This window comes from Larus michahellis, chromosome 5, assembly GCF_964199755.1.
Source record: "Larus michahellis chromosome 5, bLarMic1.1, whole genome shotgun sequence".
NCBI classification, from domain to species: Eukaryota; Metazoa; Chordata; class Aves; order Charadriiformes; family Laridae; genus Larus; species Larus michahellis.
The window spans coordinates 55,576,789-55,601,258 of record NC_133900.1 but is presented as its reverse complement, the minus strand read 5'-3'; the positions used below and the strand labels follow the sequence as shown (position 1 = coordinate 55,601,258).

At 38.6% G+C, this 24,470-nt stretch overlaps 1 protein-coding gene across 3 annotated transcripts in view; it reads right to left on the bottom strand.

The window, feature by feature from the left end:
- Positions 1–24,470, bottom strand: part of FAM193A (family with sequence similarity 193 member A) — an 82,204-nt gene that overhangs the window by 19,392 nt on the left and 38,342 nt on the right. For 2 of the 3 annotated variants that reach the window (XM_074587401.1, XM_074587402.1), the window contains 8 exons: positions 21,708–21,942; positions 18,318–18,442; positions 11,477–11,621; positions 6,508–6,585; positions 4,804–4,916; positions 4,407–4,649; positions 2,320–2,473; positions 2,037–2,216 (listed from right to left, as the gene is read on the bottom strand). In XM_074587401.1, coding sequence (XP_074443502.1) covers positions 2,037–2,216; positions 2,320–2,473; positions 4,407–4,649; positions 4,804–4,916; positions 6,508–6,585; positions 11,477–11,621; positions 18,318–18,442; positions 21,708–21,942 — 1,273 coding nt within the window. The remainder of the gene's footprint in view (positions 1–2,036; positions 2,217–2,319; positions 2,474–4,406; positions 4,650–4,803; positions 4,917–6,507; positions 6,586–11,476; positions 11,622–18,317; positions 18,443–21,707; positions 21,943–24,470) is intronic. The other variant, XM_074587403.1, reaches the window with a different exon arrangement.

Here is a 24,470-nt window from a genome sequence, read left to right as displayed (position 1 = left end):
CCTCAGTGTTATCCCATGAAAACACAAGAGGAAATGGGCAGAGACTGAAATATAGGAATTCCACTCATGCTTAAAGCATTTATTTATTTCTGAGAGAGCGGTTGAACACTGGAACATGTTACCTGTACCAGTTCTGGAGCTGCCATCCTTGGTGATACTCAACACCTGACACAGTGCTGAGCACTCTAGATGACCATGCTTTGAGCAGGAGGGCTGGACTAGACTACCTGCAGATGTCCCTTCCAAACTCAACTATTCTGTGATTGTGTGAAGCAGACATTTCTCACGAAAAATTTCATAATCACATCAATCCATGCCTTATCAGAACCTTTTACTGATCTCAAGCTATCATTAGCCTCTGTTGTCTTAAAAGGATTCAAGACTTTGGAAGAAAAGCAGCCCAGGAAAGAGCAGCTCCATTTCCCTCTCTCAGATCAGTACTTTTTCCTGCCACTGCCATTTCACTGAAAGATAATTTTACCAGACGCCACACCAGGAACATTTCCTGATTGCTATTTCTTCCCAGAAATGTGTCAGTATGCATTTTTTCAAAAAGCAACGCTAGCTAACTTAGCTTTCTAGAAAAGAATTGACAGGTGGTATTCTTCTTCAATATGCCTTCCTCTCAGAAACAAATAACTCTTCATTATCAGTTAAAAGCATTACAGCCTTTGACACAAGGTATATTTTAACAACCAAAGATTTCATAAACCAAATACAATGATTGAATTAATTAGGTGTATAGGGAGGAAAAATAATTTTCCCATAAAAAAGTTAGTATTATCAAGAAACCAATACTAATCTAGTAACAAAGGAAAATGGAAAAAAGATGTCAAACAGTATGGTGAGATTTAAAATCCAATTCTGACCAACCTTTGGGTATTGAGCATGAAAAGAAATCCAAAGGGACTAAAGACACTGAGTAAATGAGCAACCCCAGCAGATAATGACAGAAAAAAAAATGCATTTTAGTTTGCTTCCCTAAGGCAAATACACTTACATAATCTCATTTGATTTTCCACAACAAATGCTGAATCTGTTAACCAGTTTCAAACTAGTTTGACAGAGGTCTCAGCTCATATAAGTATGATGGCATTGGTCAGCCATACACAGAAAATTTCTCAACGTACTTGCTGAAAGAAAAGCTGTAGCTTAATACTCTTAACACATGAGGAAACACTTATAGTGGAAGGCCTTACAAACATCCCAACCACAGGGGAACATCTAATGTGAGTTCCCATCTGATTGTTGTTTAAGGTCTCAAAGGTGCCCTCTCCAATGTGGATTCTTTTGTACAATAAGAAAAGTGACTGGTACGTTCTCTCTTCAAACAGTGAGCCCATGTTGTAGCTGCAGGGTAACTCAGATTAAAAGCCACATGGTCACAAAGACAAGTCCATCGGAGGCTTTGCTTTGGTGCTCAGCTGTTACAGCAAACACCTGCTGAGTAGATACTCTAGGCATGGCTGTCTGGGTGGTTTGGTGACCTTACAGTAAAGAGCTTAATAATCTTAAACCATTAAAAAAATTCAAAAAAAATCATGCAGACCAAGACCCATGCCATAAGTCATGCAATGGATTTAACTGCACAGGCTTCCGAGAGAGCAAGTTAGTTCTCAGATATAATACTAAGAAGTATCTGTTAACTAAGTACTCACATCATCCTCCCCTTCCCCCTGTCCCCCCGATTAATTTCAAATAACAACATTAACATTTAACAAAGACCAAGCTCAGACTTCCAAGCAGAAATACTTCTTGGTTTCTATTTCTCATTCATACAGACAGGAATAATTTTTTTTCCCCTTTTACTGGAGCCACCTTCAATATAATTAACATATTTCAGGTTTTGACTAAAGGAAGTATCAGCCATGACAATATACAATTAACTGAAAAATATTTTAGGTATCATATCCACCGACTGATAACATAACATATTAGAAGGGAAATATTTAATTGAAGATGTAAATGTATTCTTATTCGAGCAGCCACATTTCAAAAACTAATTTACTAAAAGGGTTGCTTTCAGATTACTATACCTGCTGACTGGGGTAAGAAGGTGGTGGGCTATCCATTTTTGCTTCATCTTTCCTTAATGCTCTTTTTCCTAGAGACATTTCCTCCTTTTGAGTCCCTGGTGGTTCACCACTGCTCTCCCCATCCGCTTCTTCATCATCTGCTTCTGAGGAACTGCTGCTAGTACTGCTCACCTGAGGAGACTGGACAACATTAATCCATTAACATAGAGGTGATGGAGAGGCCTTTCCCCAGCGAGAATATCGAACTGCCAGAAAAAAAGATACGACACTGTAAATGCTGTACCTCATCTTTCAATGCCATGTTTTCACCTCCGCCATTTAGCTCACTGTGAATCCCATTCATGTTGGCTACCACCTCTGCATCGTCGTAATTATTCAGTGGGTAGATATCAGCAAATTTTGCTGATAATGGCGCAACATCTTCATCATCACTACCACTGAGGGGAAGAGAGGCTTAGATAAATCACAGTGCTTGGTAACCTCTGTTAATTGTGATAGCAGGAATACATCGCTTGTATGAATGTTCCAATTAGGAGCCAAAGGATTGTCTTATAAGTTGTTAAACTAAACTTAGTTTTTCAAGCAAGTAAAATCAAGCAACCTGCCATAAAATCTTGCTGAATATAGTTGTTGCATGCCTGAACGTCAGCCTGTATCACAAATAAGATTCTCTGCTATTTCTGTGTAAAATAGTTTTCCACCACTGTTTTCTGACCAAGAATCTATCAAATTAATAATGACAGGATATGGATGACCTTTAATTTGATGGAAAAAGCCTTATGCCAATGATTTACTTTACAGAAAGTGTGAAGTGCAAAAAAGTACAACATAAAATTCAAGTTTTTCCATACATTAAATGTCAAACCAGTAAGTAGGGAACACTGAATACATTATAGTAACTCCTAAATTTCTCAATAGCAATTAGTTCCTAGACAACCCCCCATCTACGTGCTTTTCAGAATCTGCTCTAAAATACTTAATGGAATTTTTTTCTACATAGATAGCTAGTAAGAGAACACGCATGTTTAATTATCCGCTCCAGGGAAGTGTTGCAAAGATTGGTTAGTTCATGTTTCTACAGCAATCCAGAGCTCTTAAAAGAGCTCTTAAACTGTGCACTTTATCTTTTTTCATTCCATGAGATGCTGCGCCAAAATTTAATTACACGATGGCACCATTAGGCATATTTCAAATGTGCAACGAGGAAATAAAACACAGCAGATACGAGACATAAAAAGGCCCTTCCCCAAGGAGCAGTGCTATTTCCCTAAAAATAGGCTTCTTGGAGTAAATCATACTCAGATTCAACTGAGCTAGCTTCTGAAGAGAAAAACTGAACAATTTTGGACATTTCGGCAGCAAAACTAATGAGTTTACAGAAATTGCAAACCACGCATTTAAGAATATGTAGCTAAACACACTGACACATAATCTGTTTTTAAGCGCACCCCAAATAGGTTCTGAAACTGAAGTCCTGTTATGGAAGATTAAACCATTGATGGTAGTAAATACAAAGGTAAAGGTTTAAAGGAAATTGAACTTAGTGAAGTGATATTCTTGAGAAACATCCCACATACCTGCACTGTCCTTGTTCGTCACATCATATTAACACAGAACGCTAATGACAATTCCTTTGACTGTACTGAAAACAGGTATTTCATTAATGTTCCCACCAGCAGTGAAGTTGGGTCTTTTTAAATATTCCTTTAGGATATTATGTGACAGAGGAGACTGCTGGTTAGCTGTACCCTAACCACAAACAGAAGCCAGCCTACCAAGCAGTTTTAACACTTCAGAATTACAGAAGGAGCAGAAGTCTACCATTAGACTAATGCCTCAAACTGGATGGTCATTGCAATCTGAATAAAATAGGGTGGCAGATAGTTCTGATAGGGACAATAACTTTTGATGCAAGACTCGAGTTAACACAACTTCAACAATCCTAAAAGCCTCCTAATAAAGGTTTTTTTGGAACTAAACTGATTCATATGAGATGACCATCCCTCAAAGAAAAGATCACCAGTTCCCTTGCTCAGTCTAACAAAATGTGACATTTTAAAACAATGCTCTAACGTACATCAGTATCGGATGTCCTTGAAATCTCAAAGCAGTAAAGTACATACTACATGCACTTCTAGCAATACTGGTAAGTCAACATCTTCAGAAATTTTTTAAACTTTACAGGATTATTTATTTTTTTTAAATGTTTGCACAACATATAGCACTGGAGTTGTGGTCTGCTGAATACAGTACCAGTATTAAATAATTTTCTGAGGCAGAACTAGCATTACATAATGATAGTCAGCCAATGCAACTTGCCTGCTTAAGTTCAACTCACTCCAAAATTTTAAAACAGAAGAAAGAACTTACAAAGTTGGTGCAGAACCATTATCTGCGAGGATCAGTCTGGGATGTTGCTGAATTGTAATAGGCGAGCTGGAACCTGATCCTGAACTTGCTGAAGACATACTAGGTGGGCGGATCTCAGATAGATAATCCGGAGCAGAATCAATTTGTAGTGGTAACTGGTTAATGTGGATATCATCCGTTATAGGAGAATCCATGATGCCACACGTTAAAATGTGTGAAAGGCTGCAGTCATCACAAGTACATCTGTTCAAGAATTAAGATTACAGATTTTTATGACCTTGCTTAAGTAGCATTCATTTAAAGTAACCACAATCTTTATTCCAATGATGTATTTCCTTTTTCCTCTAACAAGAAATTAATGATTTATTATGATTTCATATTAAAAACATCAGCTCACCTTCTTCTATAATTACAGTTGGGACAGTCAGGCATGCTCAAACGTGAAGACAGCATGTGTCTCATTGTGTCTGTGAAGTTGTTCTCCCCAGCTAGTGCTTTCTTGTTATTAAGCTGAAGTAAATTACAAAGGCAGTGTTTTAGTAGTGCAAGTCTTTCCATTAAAATTCAATGGCACATCATGATTAACAAATTACATAATCAAAAAAGGGTTTGGAGCAAAACACTTTAAAAGAAGCACTCCGAATAATTTAATGAAGGTGGTGTTTTGATTACGAGTGAAAAAAGGAAGAAGTTCAAAGTCACAAACAACAAACACTTGGCACTGAAACTCTTCAAAGAAATTATGTTTCTACTATGAAATAGTAAAGTGGCCAAGACCATCTCCTTGACTCATTTGTATCTGCATCTTGCATGGTATTTCTGCTGACGCACTCTGAAGCCGAGTAGTTCTTGTCTTGTTTCATGGCATGAACAAAAGGACACTGCTGACAAATGGAGAAAGAATGCAAACTCACCCTTAGCTTGCAAAAAAGAATTAGGACTAATTCTGTAGCCCAATGGCATAGACTTGAGCAACAAAGTAGCTGCCCAAAACAGGACTCGACTGCATTAGTGAAAAAATACAATCCAAATAACCTCCACCTGGCAGAGGCCTAATCTGGAAAGCACCTAATTTCATTAGATACCTACAAACCTTAGGTTAAACAAGGATGTGCCTAAGCTTCTACTTCTATAGATGCCCAGAACTGATCCTTACCTAAGCAGCCCGGGGCTTACAGCTCACTTAAGCCCAATTAGGATCAAGGAAAAAGAGGATTCTTCCTCAAGTCCTCTGAGGGGCCCTGTATACCAGATGTTCTAAAGACATGGTTAACACAGGCTTATGTTCCTTATAGGAAAAAGTACTTACTGATGACTGCTTTGAGATATTGCCAATTTAAGCTTAAGTTTAAGTTTATTAAAATGTACTGTCATACTCTCTCTGGCTCATGACTAGCATTTCTTTCTGCACAGTGATAGAGGAACAGAGCGGTTCCCTATCCAGTCTTGAGTCTAGCCAAGTCACACTGTACTTTTACGGAAAGCGTGATATGTACTCGAACACTTCTAGGCTACAGAACAAAGTACTGTGTCTTAAACAGCAGATAGTTTTAAAATAAGTTAGGAACTTCTACTGACCATTCTCTGGCTACAGCTTAAAAGAGGCAGATAGTTCTGCTCAGCCTTTCCCCCACAAAACAGATGTAGGAGCCATCGCCAGAGTCATAACAGATGGAATCATCTACCCTGCTCTTGTGGTTCACACTCCTCAGCTCTGCACACGCAAGGGAATTTGTTAAGCTCTTGAACACAATATTCCCTATCACATACATCAAGGCAGCTCCACGCTCAATGTATTGGCTGTTTTGGATGCCACTCTAAGGCATCAAAAATCCCCCTTTTTATTGTACAAAGAATTTTAAAACCTGCTATTCAACCCTAAGACTATGGTGCTTATGTTTTTATCTTGTAGTAACTGAGATTATGTTCTCGTCTTGGATCTTGCTTTTCTGTATTTTAGCTGACCAAATTTCATGGCTGGCATAGTTGCAAAATTAGATCACACAGAACTAGTACAATATACTACACTCATATGTTTGCATCTTACAAATATACATGAAGCATTAGTATAAATTAGTATGGTATAAAAAAAAAATCCTACCTGCTCTTCAATAAAACGTCTCTGTTTAAAAAATTCCCAGTCTTCCTTTAGCATGCGTTGTTTTGTTTTCATTGCCATCTAAAACAGAATTTAAGGAAAACCCATTGATTTAATAATAGAAAACCTAACGCTGTTGTCAATTAGCCTATCAGTTTCATTAAACCTAGCTCATCTACACCATTTTGACAGTATTTGCATACTTAGTCAATATGAAGTGTATTTTATTTGCTAATCATTTTGAGTCATTTAAGCATAAGATTTTATATTAATTTACACTATTTTTCAGATTTTTACACTTTTATTCCTTATGTTAGTAATTGTTTTCATTAAATGTTTTCATAGCATTTTCAATAAAATGTGATTGGCATTAAATCCTCAACATTTCAGATCCACTAAAACCCATTAAAATCTAGAGATTCAGGACTTTCATCAAGGCCACAACACAGGCTCAAGTCCAAACTCTGATGTACCACATGTGGAACTAACCACTCAAAGAGGAAAAAAAAAAGAGAAAAATAAACCAAATTAAGCAGTGACCTAGACTAAGACTATTTACCACTTTTATTCCTCAATGTATTTCATGCCCATGACCTACCTAAGGCTGGAAAAATATTTTATAATTACTCATCCCTGAATCACATCACCATAAATGCACATAGAGCCTGTAACGTTTTGTACACAAATGATAATTTTCTGATTTAGTAAATAAATTCACTCTGACAGAATGCAAAAGCTTACAGGAATTTTAACACAGCAAAACGCAATAACAAAACTTCTCCTGTTGTATCTTAGAACATTTTAAGAGCGCTACTTCACCAGTGAGAGAAAACAACTATCTAGCTTATCTTTTACAGTTCTTTTTTCCTTTTACCTAATTAATAAAATAAAATCTACCACCTTTTAAAATATTAAAAATTGCTTCATACAGATATGTTAGTGAGCCAAAGTCCAGTAGCTTATACCACTAGCAATCTTTTTTTCCCTCCCTTCAAAAGCATGCCTCTAGAAATTCATACTTGATCAAAAGTTTAAAGTCTTATTATTAACCTAAGTGCATTATTGCTATTATCATTCTTTAACTTGGGAAAATGAAATTTTAAGCTGGGGATCCAAAACAGTATTAAGTGGTAAAGTTTTGCTTAATGAATTCCTGAAACAATCAGCAGCATGTAATTCTAATTACTACTCTGGATTTTGACTTCCCCTGCTCCAGTGAGGTTAAATTAACACCAAACAAAAAAATTAGTTTATCATGTGCATGTATTTTTTTTAAAAAATAAAAATAGCATGCATGAAATATTCTTGAACCATTGGTACCATTTCTTAAGAACACACTAAAAGGTACTGCAGAGGCTGCGGCAAAAGAACATTGGAAACTTCATCCTGGCTGTACTATCAGCTTCTGAGCACCCTTGAGCTATATCTAACCACAGCAACACTCACTGGTTTAGGTGTTCTGCCACCTAACTGAATCCTCACCATCAGAGACAGGCACATACATTCACTGTATGTTATAAGAGAAGACTTTAATGCCAAAGAATGACGTTTAAAACAGCCAGTGCATTAACTGGGAGCTGCCTACTCAAGCCTGCCAAGAAACTGTCAAAGAAAACAGCATGGTTTAAGTCTTCGTACTCTTGAGTATTAATGCGAACAGGGGCCGAAGCTGAAGTTTTCCTACTTCCAACTTTGCAGCCTTTCCAATACCCCACGTCTGCAAGTATCTTATTAATTCCATAAATAATAGGGAAACACTTCCCTCTTTCTCTTCCCCAATGAATATTTATTTCAGCAGAGCAAAGCAGCTGCAATACAAACCACATGATTCACGCCCAAGAATTCTGCTAGGGAGTGGGAGATACATTTAAATGCCATCAGAAGGAAAAAATTACACTCGAGTCTTGCACATCTGCAGTGAATATGCTATCACTGTTGCCCAACGGAGGAGAGGGGTCCACTACCACCCTCCTCCTTCCTCCCGGTCTATTTGAGGCTAAAAAGTATTTGAGATCCATCAGACAATACATGGTAAAGAGAGACAGGCCACTGAACAAGTATTTTTCCATTCTGAAATAGATTTAAGCATGAAACAAAGCCAGAACTTTGGTCAGAACTGACACATACCACTACATCACCTGTGAGAACTCTGATGTTCCTACATACATCACAGGATGCTCACTGCCTCCAAATTTTAAACTCTGTATCAAATGTGAATAGCACATTTGAGCATCCCAAATTCTACCTGTGAATGTAATCTATTTTCCTAGCCTGTTTCACTAGAAGTAATAAAAATGATTCTTCTTATCACAAACGCTTAGCACCCAAAAACAGTGAGTGTTTCAATTGGTTGTACAGACACCGTAAAGACAAAAACCAATTATGAGCGTACACTACTATTTTTTTCCTATTAAGCTGACCAGCACTGTTAAAAAAAAAAATCACACACAAATTTGGAGAGACAAGCAAGAAGGTCTCCCTGTGTTCTTGTGGAGCTGGGCAAAGGAATTCCTGTATTCCTTTCATCTGTGGGAGCCAGCAGTAAAAGAAGAAAAAAAAAAAAAGGAAACACTTTCACATGAAGTACCTATAACTATCTAACCATTACCTATGGGAATGATCCAGATATATTTAGGACCTCCTGAGTTCAATGTAGTCTAAATTTGGTAAGAAAAACAGGATCTGGAAGTACAGGCTGCATACATTTAAACTCTCCTATATTCCAGATATGCTAAAACATCTTCCTCAGATTTTAACATGTGATGAATACATGTGCTGATATGAACAAATCCTTATTCTAAGTTTTATTACAGTGTGCACACATAGTATAGCAGTATAGCGTGGTATTAAGTCACATGTCTGTATATGACACAGCTGTCTTACACAGTATTTACAAAAAAAAAAAGTAGTATTTGTATTGCTTGCAAAAGCTATTCATTTCCCCTCCCTCCAAGAAAAAGTAAGATAACATACTGTAATGGAGGATCCATTAACTATCCCTGCTGATGCCCTGTCTAAAATTTTGGGTATAGTTCCACAGTAAATAAATGAGGATCATTCTTAAGTTCTCTTGTGATGGTCTGTGTTCTAACCTTTGAAACATTTGCAATAAAACCTCACAATTTTGTTAAGCCAAGAGGCAGCAAATAATGAACATGCCTTTGCCGTTTTAAGATCCAGTTTCCATAGTAGCCGAGCTTTCTGATTTATACCTTGTTAACAAAAATATCGGTGCAAATTCAGGTAAGATGGTCATACTGAATGATGTATTTTTCATCAAGACAGTATAACCACAGGTTATCAACAACACAGGGTTTAAGGCATGATTGTGAAAAAACTTTTTCTACAACATAAATACCAATATCGATATCTCCTTTAAAATTTGATGGCTTAAATTTTAGCTTTTTTTCCCCTACACGCTCCCATTGCAGGGTTTTTTTGGTCATTAGGAAATAAGAAATCACTAAGTTTCCCCAAATGGGAGAAGGGTTGCTGTTTGCATTAAGATACAGGCTACACTGAGCATATAAAACAATGCTTGTGGCAGCTGTATGGTCACTTGATACAGAGAAATACAGAAATATCAGTTAAGAGTTGATTTTGAAGTGGTGCGGATCAACCAGTCAGAGGTCTGATACGAATGTGACTCTATAGAAATTTCATCTTTTGGAAAAAAAGCAAATAATGAGAAGAGAACTGGGCTCCCTTTCTTACTGGAGAGGCAGTATCAGCCAGCCACAACACCCTGAGACCACAGGGAAAATTACTTCTAGTAGAACAAAATGTGAGAAGATGAAATTTTACTGAGCCACCATCAAATATTTACGTGCAGAAAAGCAGCCAGACCAAGAGAAAACTTCATAACTGATCACTCACAGATGCAGACCCCAAATATAGAACAATCTCTAAAAATAAAATTAGTTATGCCCTGACTCCATCTTCAAGGTACTGGAATTAGTGGTTAAAGCTCACTTGAATCTTCATCACAGGGAACAGCCTCTGAAGGACATTTACAGTGTCCTACAAGACTTTAAACATACGTTTGTTATCTATAGGAGTAACATGGCATTACTAAATCGTAAATTGGACCTCCATATTCCTAATGCTCATAAAACTTCAAAATACAAGAAAAGTTCTATAAAATTCTGTATCTTCAATTATTTCAAGACACATTCTTTCTTCTAGTATACTTAAGATTGAACTAAACAGTATTCAAAGCCTTATCCTGAGGTGTTTTCAAAAAATTCAAGTTCTTTCAACATGAGACAAAAAGCACATGAGCAATTTTGAGACAGTATAAACAACCACTTGCAAAAGAAACAGCTATTTTTCTGAAAATTAAGCACTTGACAATGTAGGAGTCAGCACAACAACATGATTATTTTCTGAAATGTAGCACAAACTCAGAAGAATCAGCAGTCCGAACATATACTTAATTAGAAAAAGGCTAACTTCAGAATTCTAAAATATTTATGTAACAAGACTCTGGAGTTCTGATTTTGACAGTAGCATGAAGGTCAATCATCACACTATGCAACATGCAATAGTTTTTAAAAGCAAGCTCTTCTGAATTTCATTTAGTGCGATTATTCTTTTGGAAGCTTAGCGGGTTTTGTTGTGTGGGTTGTTGGGGTTTTTTTTCCTTTTCCTAGTGACATCTACAAAAGAAAGTTTCAGATGTGCTATGGGCAACTTACGGGCTAAAGTAATTCAAAAATTTTCAAAGACTATCTCTAAACAATGGCACAACAATCTTTTTCAACAATTTGAAGATGTTTCTGTCCAATCACTGTTATGTATTGGTATGTTAGTGTTCTATTCTTTCTGAAAGACTGACATCAATGAAAAAAGTTACGTTTTGTTGTTTCAAAGCTCTGGATAAAAATATCAAAGAAACTCTTCACAAGAGGCACAGCCTTGAATGGGCTGCTCCCTCTAGAATCAGCCTTGAGACCACTTACGTGATTCTTACCTGTTCATCAACATAATCATCTATTCTTTTCTGGCATTCAAGCCATGCTTCAGCAACTTGACCCATTTCCTGTTCCAGCTGATGATACCTTTGTAGCAAGGTACTATACATATCTTCACTACAGGAATCGTGTGTTGTTCCAAGCCTAAAAGTTCAAATAGCACTTGTTATAGAAGAGACATTTGACTGGGAAAAAAAAAAATAAAAAAAAAAAAATCACACTTTTAAGTCTTTTAAGTTCTGCCAGCCAAAAAAGTGTGGTTAAAGTGCAGTTCTTGATACACCTAGGCCCACATAGCTGCTTGTATTCAAAAAATTAGTATTTTTAGTCATTTTTTAAAAAATATCCAACAACTGCTTGTTTCAATGTTCTGTAACCAACAATAGCAAGAATGTGGGAAGTGCAACATTTCTAGAGCCTCTTTCCCACAAGCAACCAGATGTCAAACCTACTGAGCCGTATTTACTCAAATTTTGTTGCTTGATATAGTTATCCTTCCAAATTCTATGGGCTAAATATACATGTTGACTATTTACTGAAGAACTATATATAAAAATAAAGCCAGAAGCTTGTTAATCAGAACTCTCATGATCAATGCTAAGATTACTAGACGAGTAAGACGACTAGACAAGCTGGGAGTTCCAGCTGGGAAAAGTGCTGTAGAATGAGGCAAGTGCGATAATTTGGTTGCATACAGTTATCTACTATCACTTGAGCGGCACCAAGTTCAAAATGTGGTTATGTCGTTCACTGATGACTTTCTCTGTAAGGACCCCCATAAATAGGAGACAGTTTCACCTTCCTTTCTACTACTACATTCTCGTACAGCAAATTCCTTTAAAATTGATTAGAGCACATCATCACAACAATTCTTAAGTAAATAAGCAAACTCCCAAAATCTTGATTTCAGAAGTAAAAAGACAAAATTCTATATGATAACGTGTGTTTAAAGCACATTGAATTGTAACGATCTGCAAATTGACACAAATAAACTGAAGCTTTTCAACATTTCTCCTACTCAGTAATCAAGAGGAAACTGGCTAGGCACAGACATTGTGTAGTGAGTCAAAGCTAGTACCAAAAAAAAAAAAAAAAGACTGAAGCATCTTAAAACTCAACATTTAAGCCCAGTTACAGCATTTCAGGGAGGTGACTTTAGGAAAAAACACTTCCACACTCTCAGTGCAAACTCCGTCAATTCCTGTTGCTAGATCACAGTTTACTACTCTTCTTGAAGCCTGCATTTCTGGTATTATGCCATTATGTGAAATTGTGATCCTTCTGTACCTAAGTCAAGAATTTTCTCTCATAACTGCTGCTGAGTAGTACTATTCTTTCAAACACTAGTTGTGCACAAAATATTTTTTAAATATACTCTCACATTAGAAGCGAAAGAACGTAGTTTTTTTATAAATTTAGATTAGTAACGCAACAGCATTTACAGTTCCAATTTTTATTGTGACTCTCGAGTAAAGACTAATGTGCTACTAGTAAATACACTTTCACCCCTCAAGGCAAGTATGAAGCAATAATCTAGATAACATTTCAGTCCTGTAAACAGAGGTGGGATATATTCCTGGACTGCAGTAAAAAAAGGTAATAAAAAGCATCACACATACATAAGAATTAACAAGAATTGCTTACTTTACAGTAACTGCATCTTCCAAGGCATACCTGTTGACATAGATACTACTGTATGCCTGCGTATCTTCATCAAGAACCCAGAAATTTTTGGCCAACAGCATTTAACTGAAGCTGTGCATATAACCTGAACACAGTCCTATCACATACAGGGAAAGCAAAGAGGACAGGAAAACCCCAGGTATCAGCTAGTTACTTCATTACCAAACCCCAATAAAGCAGTCTGTTAAATGTAGGAGGTATGTCAGTGATTGCATGTAATCAAAAGCATCTTAACCCAAGAAAGGTATGCAACTTCTAAGAAACTTTTCATAGAGACACCTTCATCAAGAAGTACTACTCATTAACCTATGAAAGGACTGGATTCCCTTACATAGTGATTATGAAAATACTGCCTTACGAAATGCTGCCTCTGCTCTAGAAGCCCTGCTGATTAATTAACTCTTGATAAGCATATGGACAGCTCTTACAGATGGTCTGCAGATTGTACAACTGAGTGTGCCTCCTCAACAAACCAGAGGTGTTGACTAGGTAGCAGAACAAGATACAACATAGTAGTTATGTTAACCCTGAGTAGATGACCAGTCCTGTGAAATATTGACGCAGCTGATCTCATATCAGCTAGTAACCTCCATCTCCACAAGACTGCTATGTTTAAACCTCACTAAGTGAAAATCTTTTCTAGTCTGACATCTGGTAAGCGTTCTTGGAACTAATCACAGCACATCAACTATATATTTTGAAAAAGCCAGAGATACACAAAACATTTAGTGATTTAAATAAGGGATGAGAGAAGGGGTGAACACACAAAATCTAAGTGAAGCTGAGATGCCAAAATGCCATTTCACATTTCTTCTTCAAGAAGGGAAAACAACAAGGCCAATGGTCTTTTGTAAAGAGACTCTGGCAACACCTTCTCCACTGCATGGAAACGATTCTCTAGTGAGCAAATTATCAGAGGACCAGGCCAATCCCTCCTTCTCCATGTGAGGCCTCTCTGATGGAACATTCACCCACCAATTCCTAATGGAAGGCAGATTATCCTCCAGAAAAATTTCTAAGGGAAAGCTACCTAGTTCTCCTACTTCAGACCCAGAGAACTCAACAGTGAAATCCTGGGAGTCCATGAAAACAGACATAATCTATCTTTACCAAAGAAAAACAAGACATACACTATATAAACTAGAAATCATGAAACAGGAAGCTCATGCTGAACCTCTCCTTTCAAAAAGGCTCATAGAATCATAGGGTTGGAAGGGACCTCTGGAGATCATCTAGTCCAACCCCCCTGCCAGAGCAGGGTCACCTAGAGCAGGTTACACAGGAATGTGTCCAGGAGGGTTTTGAATGTCTCCAGAGTTGGAGACTCCACCACCTCTCTGGGCAGCCTGTCCCAGTGCTCTGCCACCCTCAAAGTAAAGAAGTTCCTCCTCATGTTTAGGTGGAACTTCCTATGCTCAAGTCTGTGCCCATTACTTCTTGTCCTGTTGCCGGGCACCACTGAAAAGAGCCTGGCCCCATCCTCCCGACACCCACCCTTTCAGTATTTATAAGCGTTGATAAGGTCCCCCCTCAGCCGTCTTTTTTCCAGACTGAAGAAACCCAAATCCCCCAGCCTTTCTTCATAAGAGAGGTGTTCCGGTCCCCTAATCATCTTGGTAGCCCTCTGCTGCACCCTCTCCAGCAGTTCCCTGTCCCTCTTGAACCGGGGAGCCCAGAACTGGACACAGTACTCCAGGCGCGGCCTCACCAAGGCAGAGTAGAAGGGGAGGATGACCTCCCTCGACCTGCTGGCCACACTCTTCTTGATGCACCCCAGGATGCCATTGGCCTTTTTGGCCACGAGGGCACATTGCTGGCTCATGGTCATCCTGTTGTCCACCAGGACTCCCAGGTCTCTTTCCACCTAGCTGCTCTCCAGCAGGTCAACCCCCAGCCTGTACTGCTGCATGGGGTTATTCCTCCCCAGGTGCAGCACCCTACACTTGCCCTTGTTGAATTTCATAAGGTTCCTCCTTGCTCAACTCTCCAACCTGTCCAGGTCTCTCTGTATGGCAGCACAGCCTTCTGCTGTGTCAGCTACCTCCTCCAGCTTTGTGTCATCGGCAAACTTGCTGAGGGTGCCCTCTATCCCCTCATCCAGGTCACTGATGAATATATTGAACAGGACTGGACCCAGTACTGACCCCTGGGGATCACCACTCATCACTGACCTCCAACTAGACTCTGTGCCCCTAATCACGACCCTCTGAGCTCTGCCCTTCAACCAGTTTTCTATCCACCTTACTGTCCATTCATCTAGCCCACACTTCCTAAGCTTCCCTATGAGGATGCTGTGGGAGACCGTGTCGAACGCCTTGCTTAAGTCAAGGTAGACCACATCTACCGCCCTCCCCTCATCCATCCATCCAGTCATGCCATCATAGAAGGCTATCAGATTAGTCAGACATGATTTCCCCTTGGTGAATCCATGTTGAGTACTTCTGATAGCTTTCTTTTCCTCCATATGCCTTGAGATGACACCCAGAATGAGCCGTTCCATCATCTTTCCAGGGATGGAAGTGAGGCTGACCGCCCTATAGTTCCCTGGGTCCTCCTTCTTGCCCTTTTTGAAGACTGGAGTGACGTTGGCTTTCATCCAGTCCTCAGGCACCTCCCCTGTTCTCCAGGACCTTTCAAAGATGATAGAGAGCGGCCCAGCAATGACTTCCGCCAGCCCCCTCAGCACTCTCGGGTGCATCCCATCGGGGCCCATGGACTTGTGGATATCTAATTGACCTACTTGATCCCTCACTCAATCCTCCTCAACCCAGGGGAAGTAGTCTTCTTTCCCTGTTACTTTCACCAAAGCCTGGGACTCCCGAGGCCTGGGACGAACAGTAAAGACTGAAGCAAAGAAGGCATTCAGTAACTCCGCCTTCTCCGCATCCTCCGTCACCATGGCTCCTGTCTCATTCAACAGTGGGCCCACAACTTCTCTGGTCTTCCTTTTGGTTCCAATATACTTGCAGAAGCCCTTCCTGTTGAGCTTGACATCCCTAGCCAGGTTTAATTCCAAAGCGGCCTTGGCTTTCCTTGTTTCATCCCTGCACGCTCTGGCGGCATTCTTGTAATCCTCTCAAGAGGTCAGTCCATTCTTCCACTTACTGTAAACTTCCTTCTTCCACTTGAGCTTTTTCTGAAGCTCCCTGCTCAACCATGCAGGTCTCCTGTGTCCCTTGGCCGATTTCTTGCTCTTCGGGATACACCGATCCTGAGCTTGGGGGAAGTGGTCTTTGAATACCAACCAGCTTTCTTGAGCCCCTTTGCCTTCCAGAGCCCTAGCCTACGGGATCTCTCCAAGCAGTTTCTTGAAGAGGTCAAAGTTAGCCCTCCTGAAATCCAAGGTTGTAATTTTACTTCTTGTTGTTTTGTGCATAGTACCCATGATCCTGAACTCTATCATTTCATGATCACTACGACCTAGGGTGCCCCCAACCTTGATGTCCTCCACCAGTCCCTCTGTGTTTGTCAGTGCCAGGTCCAGGAGTGCTCTTCTCCTTGTTGGCTCCTGTGCCACCTGTGTCAAAAAGTTATCATCAATGCACGGGAGGAGCCTCCTGGACTGTGCGTGCCTGGCTGTGTGGTCTTCCCAGCAGATATTGGGGTGATTGAAGTCCCCCATGAGAACCAAGGCCTGCGATTGCGAGGCTACCTTCAGCTGTCTGTAGAAAGACAGCCTTTTCATGTGAATCAATCTAGGCAAAACCACAGTTTATGTGAAACACCCTTAAGGCTATCCAGTGAACACAGACATACTGGAAAAGAAACTCCCGCAGGAAGAGATTCCGACTTCATCACATTTAAGCCTTGAAGGTAGCTGTCACTACAGTGAAGTTCTGCAGCAAAACACCTTCTGTTACTCAGGCTTTAATTGCAGTAGCATTTGAGAACAAGAGGTAAATGAAAACAATCCAATGCTTTTGTTAAGAAATGACAATAAGCTTCACTAAGACCATTCCAATCTCTGCAGATGAAGATAATATATAAACAGTCTTGATATAGCCAGGATTGTTGGAGTAAAAGATGCAGAAAAGCCTTGTCAGAAAGCATGGAGATAGCTGAGGCATACAGTGTCAGTGACGGCGGTACTGGAAAGTCAACCACAGATCACTGGGAAAATACACAATTGAAGAACACACTATTGAACACAGCAACAGAACTACCTGTCTGGACAGAAAAAAAAAAGATACAAAGGGGAAAAAAAAAAAGAGGCTTTCAATAACAACCCATTTTCACATAAACCAGTCAGACAAGCTATTCTGAGGGAACTCGGACTTCTTGCTGAGCTTGGTGACAATTAAGGGCTCTTGCCTTTTCTTGCTTTCCTTCCTAGTATCTATTAGCAAAAGAAGAACTCATCAGAAATTTCTTTATTCACTGTGAGCAACATCTCTTGTGACAGACTTAATTAAACTGCTCTTGTAGCATGGAAAAATACCCAAAACAATACCTTTAACGCACATGTACACAGAGCATAAATGTCTATTCATCAGAAATAAGATCAAGAGATCAACACGAACCATCCATGGCTGTACTTTAACAATGTTAGATTTAAGATAAAGAATCAAGTTTTATGAATTAATACCTGTTCCCTAAAAAACCCCAAACACTTTGCAGGTACACAAGTCACAAGCAGAGCAACATCACTAACAAAATATACATTTTAAAGCCCCTGGAAATGCAATATGCCATCAGACCTGCAAGCACATAGCAAGGGATTTTGTTTCTTTTGCTTTCTCCAATGAAAAGATTGCTTAAAACTCCGAAGTAAGTTATTTGGCCGCTATGGGAAAGTATGAAGGCATTAAGGCTTTAATTTGCGTGTAGAGTTGTAAGGACAGCAGCAATGCCTGATGACAAGTGAAAACAGCACGATTCAGTCATGCCATCAGCATTTTCATAGCATGCTGTCATTTTACTAGGTAACCTACAAGTAAGCAGATTAGGGTAGTAATTCTTCCAACCAGCAAGTTATGACAGCAGCCTGCTCAATCAACAATACTGTTTTCAAGACAGATCAACAAGGATTTTTACCTATTAAATTGCAGAAGCAGCAGAGATTTATTTGGTTGTGGTTTTTTTTTTGTTTAAGCGCTGTGGTTGCAAACATGGGCTTTGATTTCTCCTTTGAATTGCAAAAGAAAAGTTAAACTCTACCTTAGCTGTGACACCAATGTTGGCAAGCTATTCTGCAGGAGTGGCTCAGAAAATACCAGATTTTCAAACAGATGCTTATTGTGCAATTCCCATGTCACCTGAAATTTCTTCAAATGTTCATTTTCCTATAAAAAAACCAACAAACAAACCAGAAAAAAGCTAGGGTTAGAAAATTAAAAACAAAAACAACTGTCTAAGGCAAGATTTATTTTTTTTTAAATGTAGTTTCCAACCTACAGGCTGCATTATCCAGCTCAGATCTTACCCAGAATCTCAGAATTTAAGTAATTCTTTAATGACTTAAGTAACCATAGCTTCATTCCTTGTTTTCCCAAATTGTTGTGGATTAGAAAGAAAAAAAAAGAAAAATCAGACTGTTGTTGAAAGCTTCCATGCATTTCTGCACTGAAAGATGTATTTTATGATCTGAACCAGTTTTTTTTAGATTTTCTTGTCAAATAATTGTCTGTCTGATGATTTTTCAGTTCTTTGAACTTCTCTAGTAATGGGCACATATATGATAGCAACCTACACTCTTTATTCAAAACTGACATAAATCAAGTGAACGGTTCTCTCCAAATACAGTTTCAAAACCAAAGTTTTCTAAAGAGACAAGAGACCAACATCTTACTTCTCTAGTAAGCAGAATGTCTTTCTATTTGAGGTTATTGAACACATAATTGTATGTAATTTCAAGGACTAAAACTTAAATTTATTATTATGAAAACATAAGAATCAAGGACTGGTATAATGTTTTTTCAAGTCAGTAAATTTTCCCACATACAGCCAGCAGCACACAGGTTTTCTACACCAGGAGTCCCCCCCACCCTCCCAACAAAATTAAATGCAAGCGTTCTGGCTATCAGATCAGCAAGTAAGCCCTATGCGCTATAACCACGAGTATCCATAAATACCAGAATACTCTGGAATTTCAAAGTTTTGTTAAGCATAATGGGTTAAACCCCAAATACATATTTATGTCAGACCTAAACACAAGACTATCAGTATTCAAAAAAAGAATCAAGTTTGGAGTTTTATTATTATTTAATAAATGGGTGGGTGGTTCCCCCCCCCCCGGTCCCGAGTTGCATAAGATACATATACAGTTTCACTTTGAATATTATGTCTTCAAAATATTTGAAATTTCAATAAACTGCTAATAATTCCTCAAGGGTCAACAATGAGAAAGGTTGATTTCCTAAGCATTTTCCATTCTTACGCTGTGAACAAAACAGTCAACACTCATCTACAAAATCTTGTGTATCAGACCGCGCAGAGTACAATATTCCTCACAAAAAAATACCAGGTAAGTTTTCCCTTCTAGTCTGCTATACTCTGTACTTGATGGCTCTTCTGTACTGACCACAGTCTTTCCAGCTTGCCCTCAGTTTAACCTGTCATTCCCTGGTGGGGCACAAGGCTTTAGTTCCTGCTCTCGAACTTCGCTAGTTAGCTGGATTCCTTTGAAAGGCTGTTCAAAATTTCATTGAGAAATTAGTTCCTCACAGGTGGAGGTTCAAGGCATTATATGCCTTCGTACAGCATGCTATGTGCAAAGGTTTTACCTTTAAAAGAAAGGCTGCACTAAGTTTAGAGATCTTGACTACCTTTTATGTATTTCAATTGAAAAGATTCCTTCTTCCATAGCGCACTGGTATCTTGAAAGAAAACAACCATACACATTGGAAAGGCTAGTGACCCTGCTACCTGACTGAAAGCTGTGACGTACTACTCCACTTAATAAAAAGGTTATTTAATAAATCTAAGAAATGTATGACAAGAGATAGTATCCTACATTCTCACACTCCAGTTTCTGAATGTCACAGCTTAGTAGAAAGAAATTTACAGTACTTGTTGTGTTGCAGAAGGAAAAAGACAAGAAGAATCTAGAGTATTTTGGTTTTTCTTATTCTTTGTGTTTTAAAAGAGAATAGAAATTTTACTACACTTCGAATTTTGTCAGAAAAGGCGTAGATTAGGGAGTTCAAGCATCTTCTGTTTTTTCATGGCCATTATCCCAATCTCTCATACCTGTTAAGTTTTCATGATTACTAGTTCACAATAATAACCAGGGGAAAAAATTAAAAGATTACTTTCTGATCAGCTATGTAGTTCTGGCACTGAGTTCATTACTGGCGGATGTACTTTGAGAAAGCTAAGATTTGTACTGTAATCCATTCACTTTTCAGCTGAACAAATTTCTAAATTCCAATGCAAAAATCAACCTGTAGAGCAATCTTCTCTCAATCACCTTGTTAGAGACTTGATGACTATTAAAAGCAGCCAAAAAACTGGAGATGGCAGTAACCTCACATCTGTATCTAAGTGATAAAGCTGGGTAAGACAATACAGAAAACAGCAAATACAGGGCACTGACAACAGAAAAAAGCACCAAATATGCTCAAGTTTCTTAATAGAAACATCTTCCTGCTTTGCCAGTTCAATTTTACTAACAGCCCTACCTCAGTAATGACACTCTGTTTCCCCTCCATTTTATATCCTTCTCACCTGTGGCCATCACAGTCTTGTTACTTCCTGATCTTTTCCTCTCTTTATATACCTAGACAGGCACTTTCAGCTAATTGGCAATAATCCCCAAATTTACCAGTTTATCCACTTCTTTTTTGGCTTGCACAAAGTTTACACAAGAAAAGGGATACACAGGATAAGGACATTAACAAAGGATGTACAGGGAAATATAAACAAAACAGGATTAATAACCTTCTCAGCCCTTAACCAAATAGAATTACGGAATTTGTTTGCTGTGTTACTCACCCATGATGGACAGATACTCAGGAAGAGATTTTAAAGGCTATTTCTTATTTTCTACCTGACAATATAAACCCAAGTCTAACATCACAATCAAGACAAGCATTTAAGAACAAGAACTTTAGAAATAATAAATAACATAACAGACTAGTTCTGATGCAAGAGATGATCTTTCAAGTAGCCATTCTTGTTTATAAAGGAAAAGTTGGACATTGAAACAATCTAAGTTAGTGTTACACATTAAAGTTTGTGTCCTTTAAACATGGTTGACAAGAGACCATTAAAGATTAATAAAGAAGTGTTTTACACACTCTCAAAGGCATTATCTAAAATTTTGTAGATCTGCTTAAAGATTAGTTTCAGAATAAGTACCACAAACGTCATCCCACCTTTTTCTTTACAAAGAAAAGATAATTTCATTAATTCATTGTAAGAGATGCCTAATCTATATTTCTGAAGAATTAAATTTGCATTTTCAGAGTCTCTCTGTCTCCAAGCACACATACACAAAAAACACCTTACATTTTACAAACCACAGAAGACACCTGAAAGAGCCCAGAACAGCTCTGCTTGCATTACCCCTAGCAAGTAGAAGCATATAGGTTATTTTTTCAGTCTTACCAGAGTAACTAGAAAGGCGCTGATTGTACACGCTGCCTGACAGAGTGCACTGTATTCTTCAAGTAGGAGTGAGATGAACTGATGTGCCTGTGGTGGCCCTTGTATTGCTAATGTTGATGCAACTTTAGATCCCAGTGACAAGTGTCTGAGCAGGCGAACCTTCATTTCAAGCACATATTCTCTAGCTTGCTGTTCCAACCGTTGGTAGAGCTGATATGGATCTCTTTCACAAAGCCTGTATTTTTAGAATATATATGTGATAAAATAAGTAAATTATGCATGTAATCAACAATTTTCACTTTCCTAAAATTATTTACCAGTTACTATCATCCTCATCAAAAAGAAACAATAGCTAGGGTTTACAGAACTACGTTAAGTCTGAGAAAACGCAGTCCAGTTCCCTACTTTTACACTGTGGAACTGAGTTCCTGTGTAGCTTTAGGACTAGGATGCTTGCACATGTGAGGAACAAATTAATTTAGGATTTCAGTATTTCACTTCAATTTGTGAGATAAAAAAAAACCTTTACTCAATTTGCATACAATCCTATAGACAACTAAGACTCTTCAGATGAAGTAAGACTCTTCAGATGAACTTCTTTACAACTTCTCCATGTTCTTACATACAGTCCTAACAAATGTCCCAGTTGGAACAGCCAGACCTAGGCCACATAAGTACCCTGCAGAAGGACAGGCATTTACTTCAAGCCATTAAAGGAGCTTGACCTGTTTGGCAGCCAGCTAAAACATGCCTAAATACATACTAACCAGACTGGACTCTGTGACTGCTTTAGGGGACCCTTCAGTTGTTGAGCTGAACTGAAAGAAGATAATTCATACAATTACCAAGCTTTTAATATACTCATTCATGAATCTCCTTCTCACCTTCATTGACAGTTCCTTACCCCAGGCTGCAGATCTTCTGTACAAGGACATTTTTTGCACCTTTTATTAAAGCTGTGCCACTGCATAGCAGAGGTGTGGGATTCACAGGGCCACAAAGAACGTCCTTCAAGGAACATGACTTAGGGCACTCTAATGTGGCAGCACTTCACTGCAATAATTACAAATGACTGGTGTACTTTAAAATCTAGACAAGGGACCAGAATTCGGGACTCATTTGTCCCAGGGAAGCACACTAACATTGACGTTCCAGAAACATATTGCCCTCCATACACTCTATTCAGCCACTCAATACTTGCAAGGCTTGTCACTCTAAAACACAGCTTCAAAGAGGGTCAGGGCTTCCTGCTAAGGACAGCATACAGCTGGCTAGGTCTGATAATCTCTTGGAAGACAGACATGTGTTTGAATCACCTCGCACAGAAGAAAACCAAACACGATAGCCGCTTTGAAGCATTTTAGAATGAATTCGTACTATTTAAAGTCCTGTGCATGGAGTTTAAGCGCTTGCCTCAGGTTTTTTACAGCACAGGGAGGTGGGGAAGAAGAAAGGGATTAGATAAGTACTTAAGAGCCAGATGAATAAAAGTCTGCTGCTATCTAGTCCCTGCTCTTCCCTCACCACTCACAAAACAGAGTGCTATCATATTGCCATAAAGCGCTCCAACATACAGTAGGGACAATACTTGGCACCATTACTTATTTTCAAGTAAGACGACCAGACACTCCATTTCTTGCCAGCTGCGTCTAACAGAGCTGAACATGGAATTAGGAATTTCTGCCTTTTAAACAAAGATATACTTGGCTGCAGCATGGTCTTTGGCATGCTACCTACATAGTTTGTTTGGGGATTTTTGTTTGTTTGTTTTGTTTTTACACTTTCAATACCTACATAGACTAGCTTTGCTAAAAAATTTTGCATGACATTAGCACCACAGACTGGACACACTGGTGTCTGCTCAAACACAGTATCCCAATTTTATTTCATACTTCGGAGACCACAAAACTCGAGTGAAAAATAATCATATTGACATTTAAGGTTTCCTTCTTTGAGATCCTGTTTTTGTCTTCGTATTTTAATAAATCTCTCTGAAAAGCGAAAAACAGTTCTAGAGAAATCAAAGCCTGTAAGTACACAAGAAAGGTACACAGTATGTGTTCCAATTTCCAAATTTTTTCTGTTAAAGAGAAACTGCATAAAAAGCAACAACCATTTTAGCTGTGATTCAGTTTTAATTACCTACACACTATGCAACATTTAAGCATCTTTATTTCAAAACTTATGTTGCATGTTTTGATCCCTTAAATAAACAAAGTGTGACTAACAGGGGGGCATACTACCTTACTTTACTTTTACACAACTCATGTTCAAAACCAAACACTCAGTTTTCGCAGAAGTGCAAAAACACTCAGAAGTGCAATAAGCTTATTTAGTTATCTATTCAGTCTGATTCAGGAGTAGAGTACACAAAGAGCGATGCTAGATGACTGTGATCTTTAAAAAGTTTCTTCACCTCGCCAGAATTTAGCTTCAACTAGAAGCTAAATTTGTCAGACTAGTCAGACCTTACTGTATTAAGCACATACAGAACCAAAGAGAGCAACTATTCCTTGAGCACACATTCAGTTAGACAAACTGAGATGAACCCCCTGGAGCACTTTAAGGACAGCCACACTGCTCTCAAAAGGAAAAAACCCACAACTGAGGATCTCATTAAGCACATCTTCAACTTCACACCTAGATAAGGTATCATTTCAACTTCTGAAATGAGAAAGAAGTTCTTGGAACATGCCTCAGCTAGTGATCAATGGCCAATATCACTTTTATAACTCAGGTTAGTTCGACAAGGTAAGATTTTCA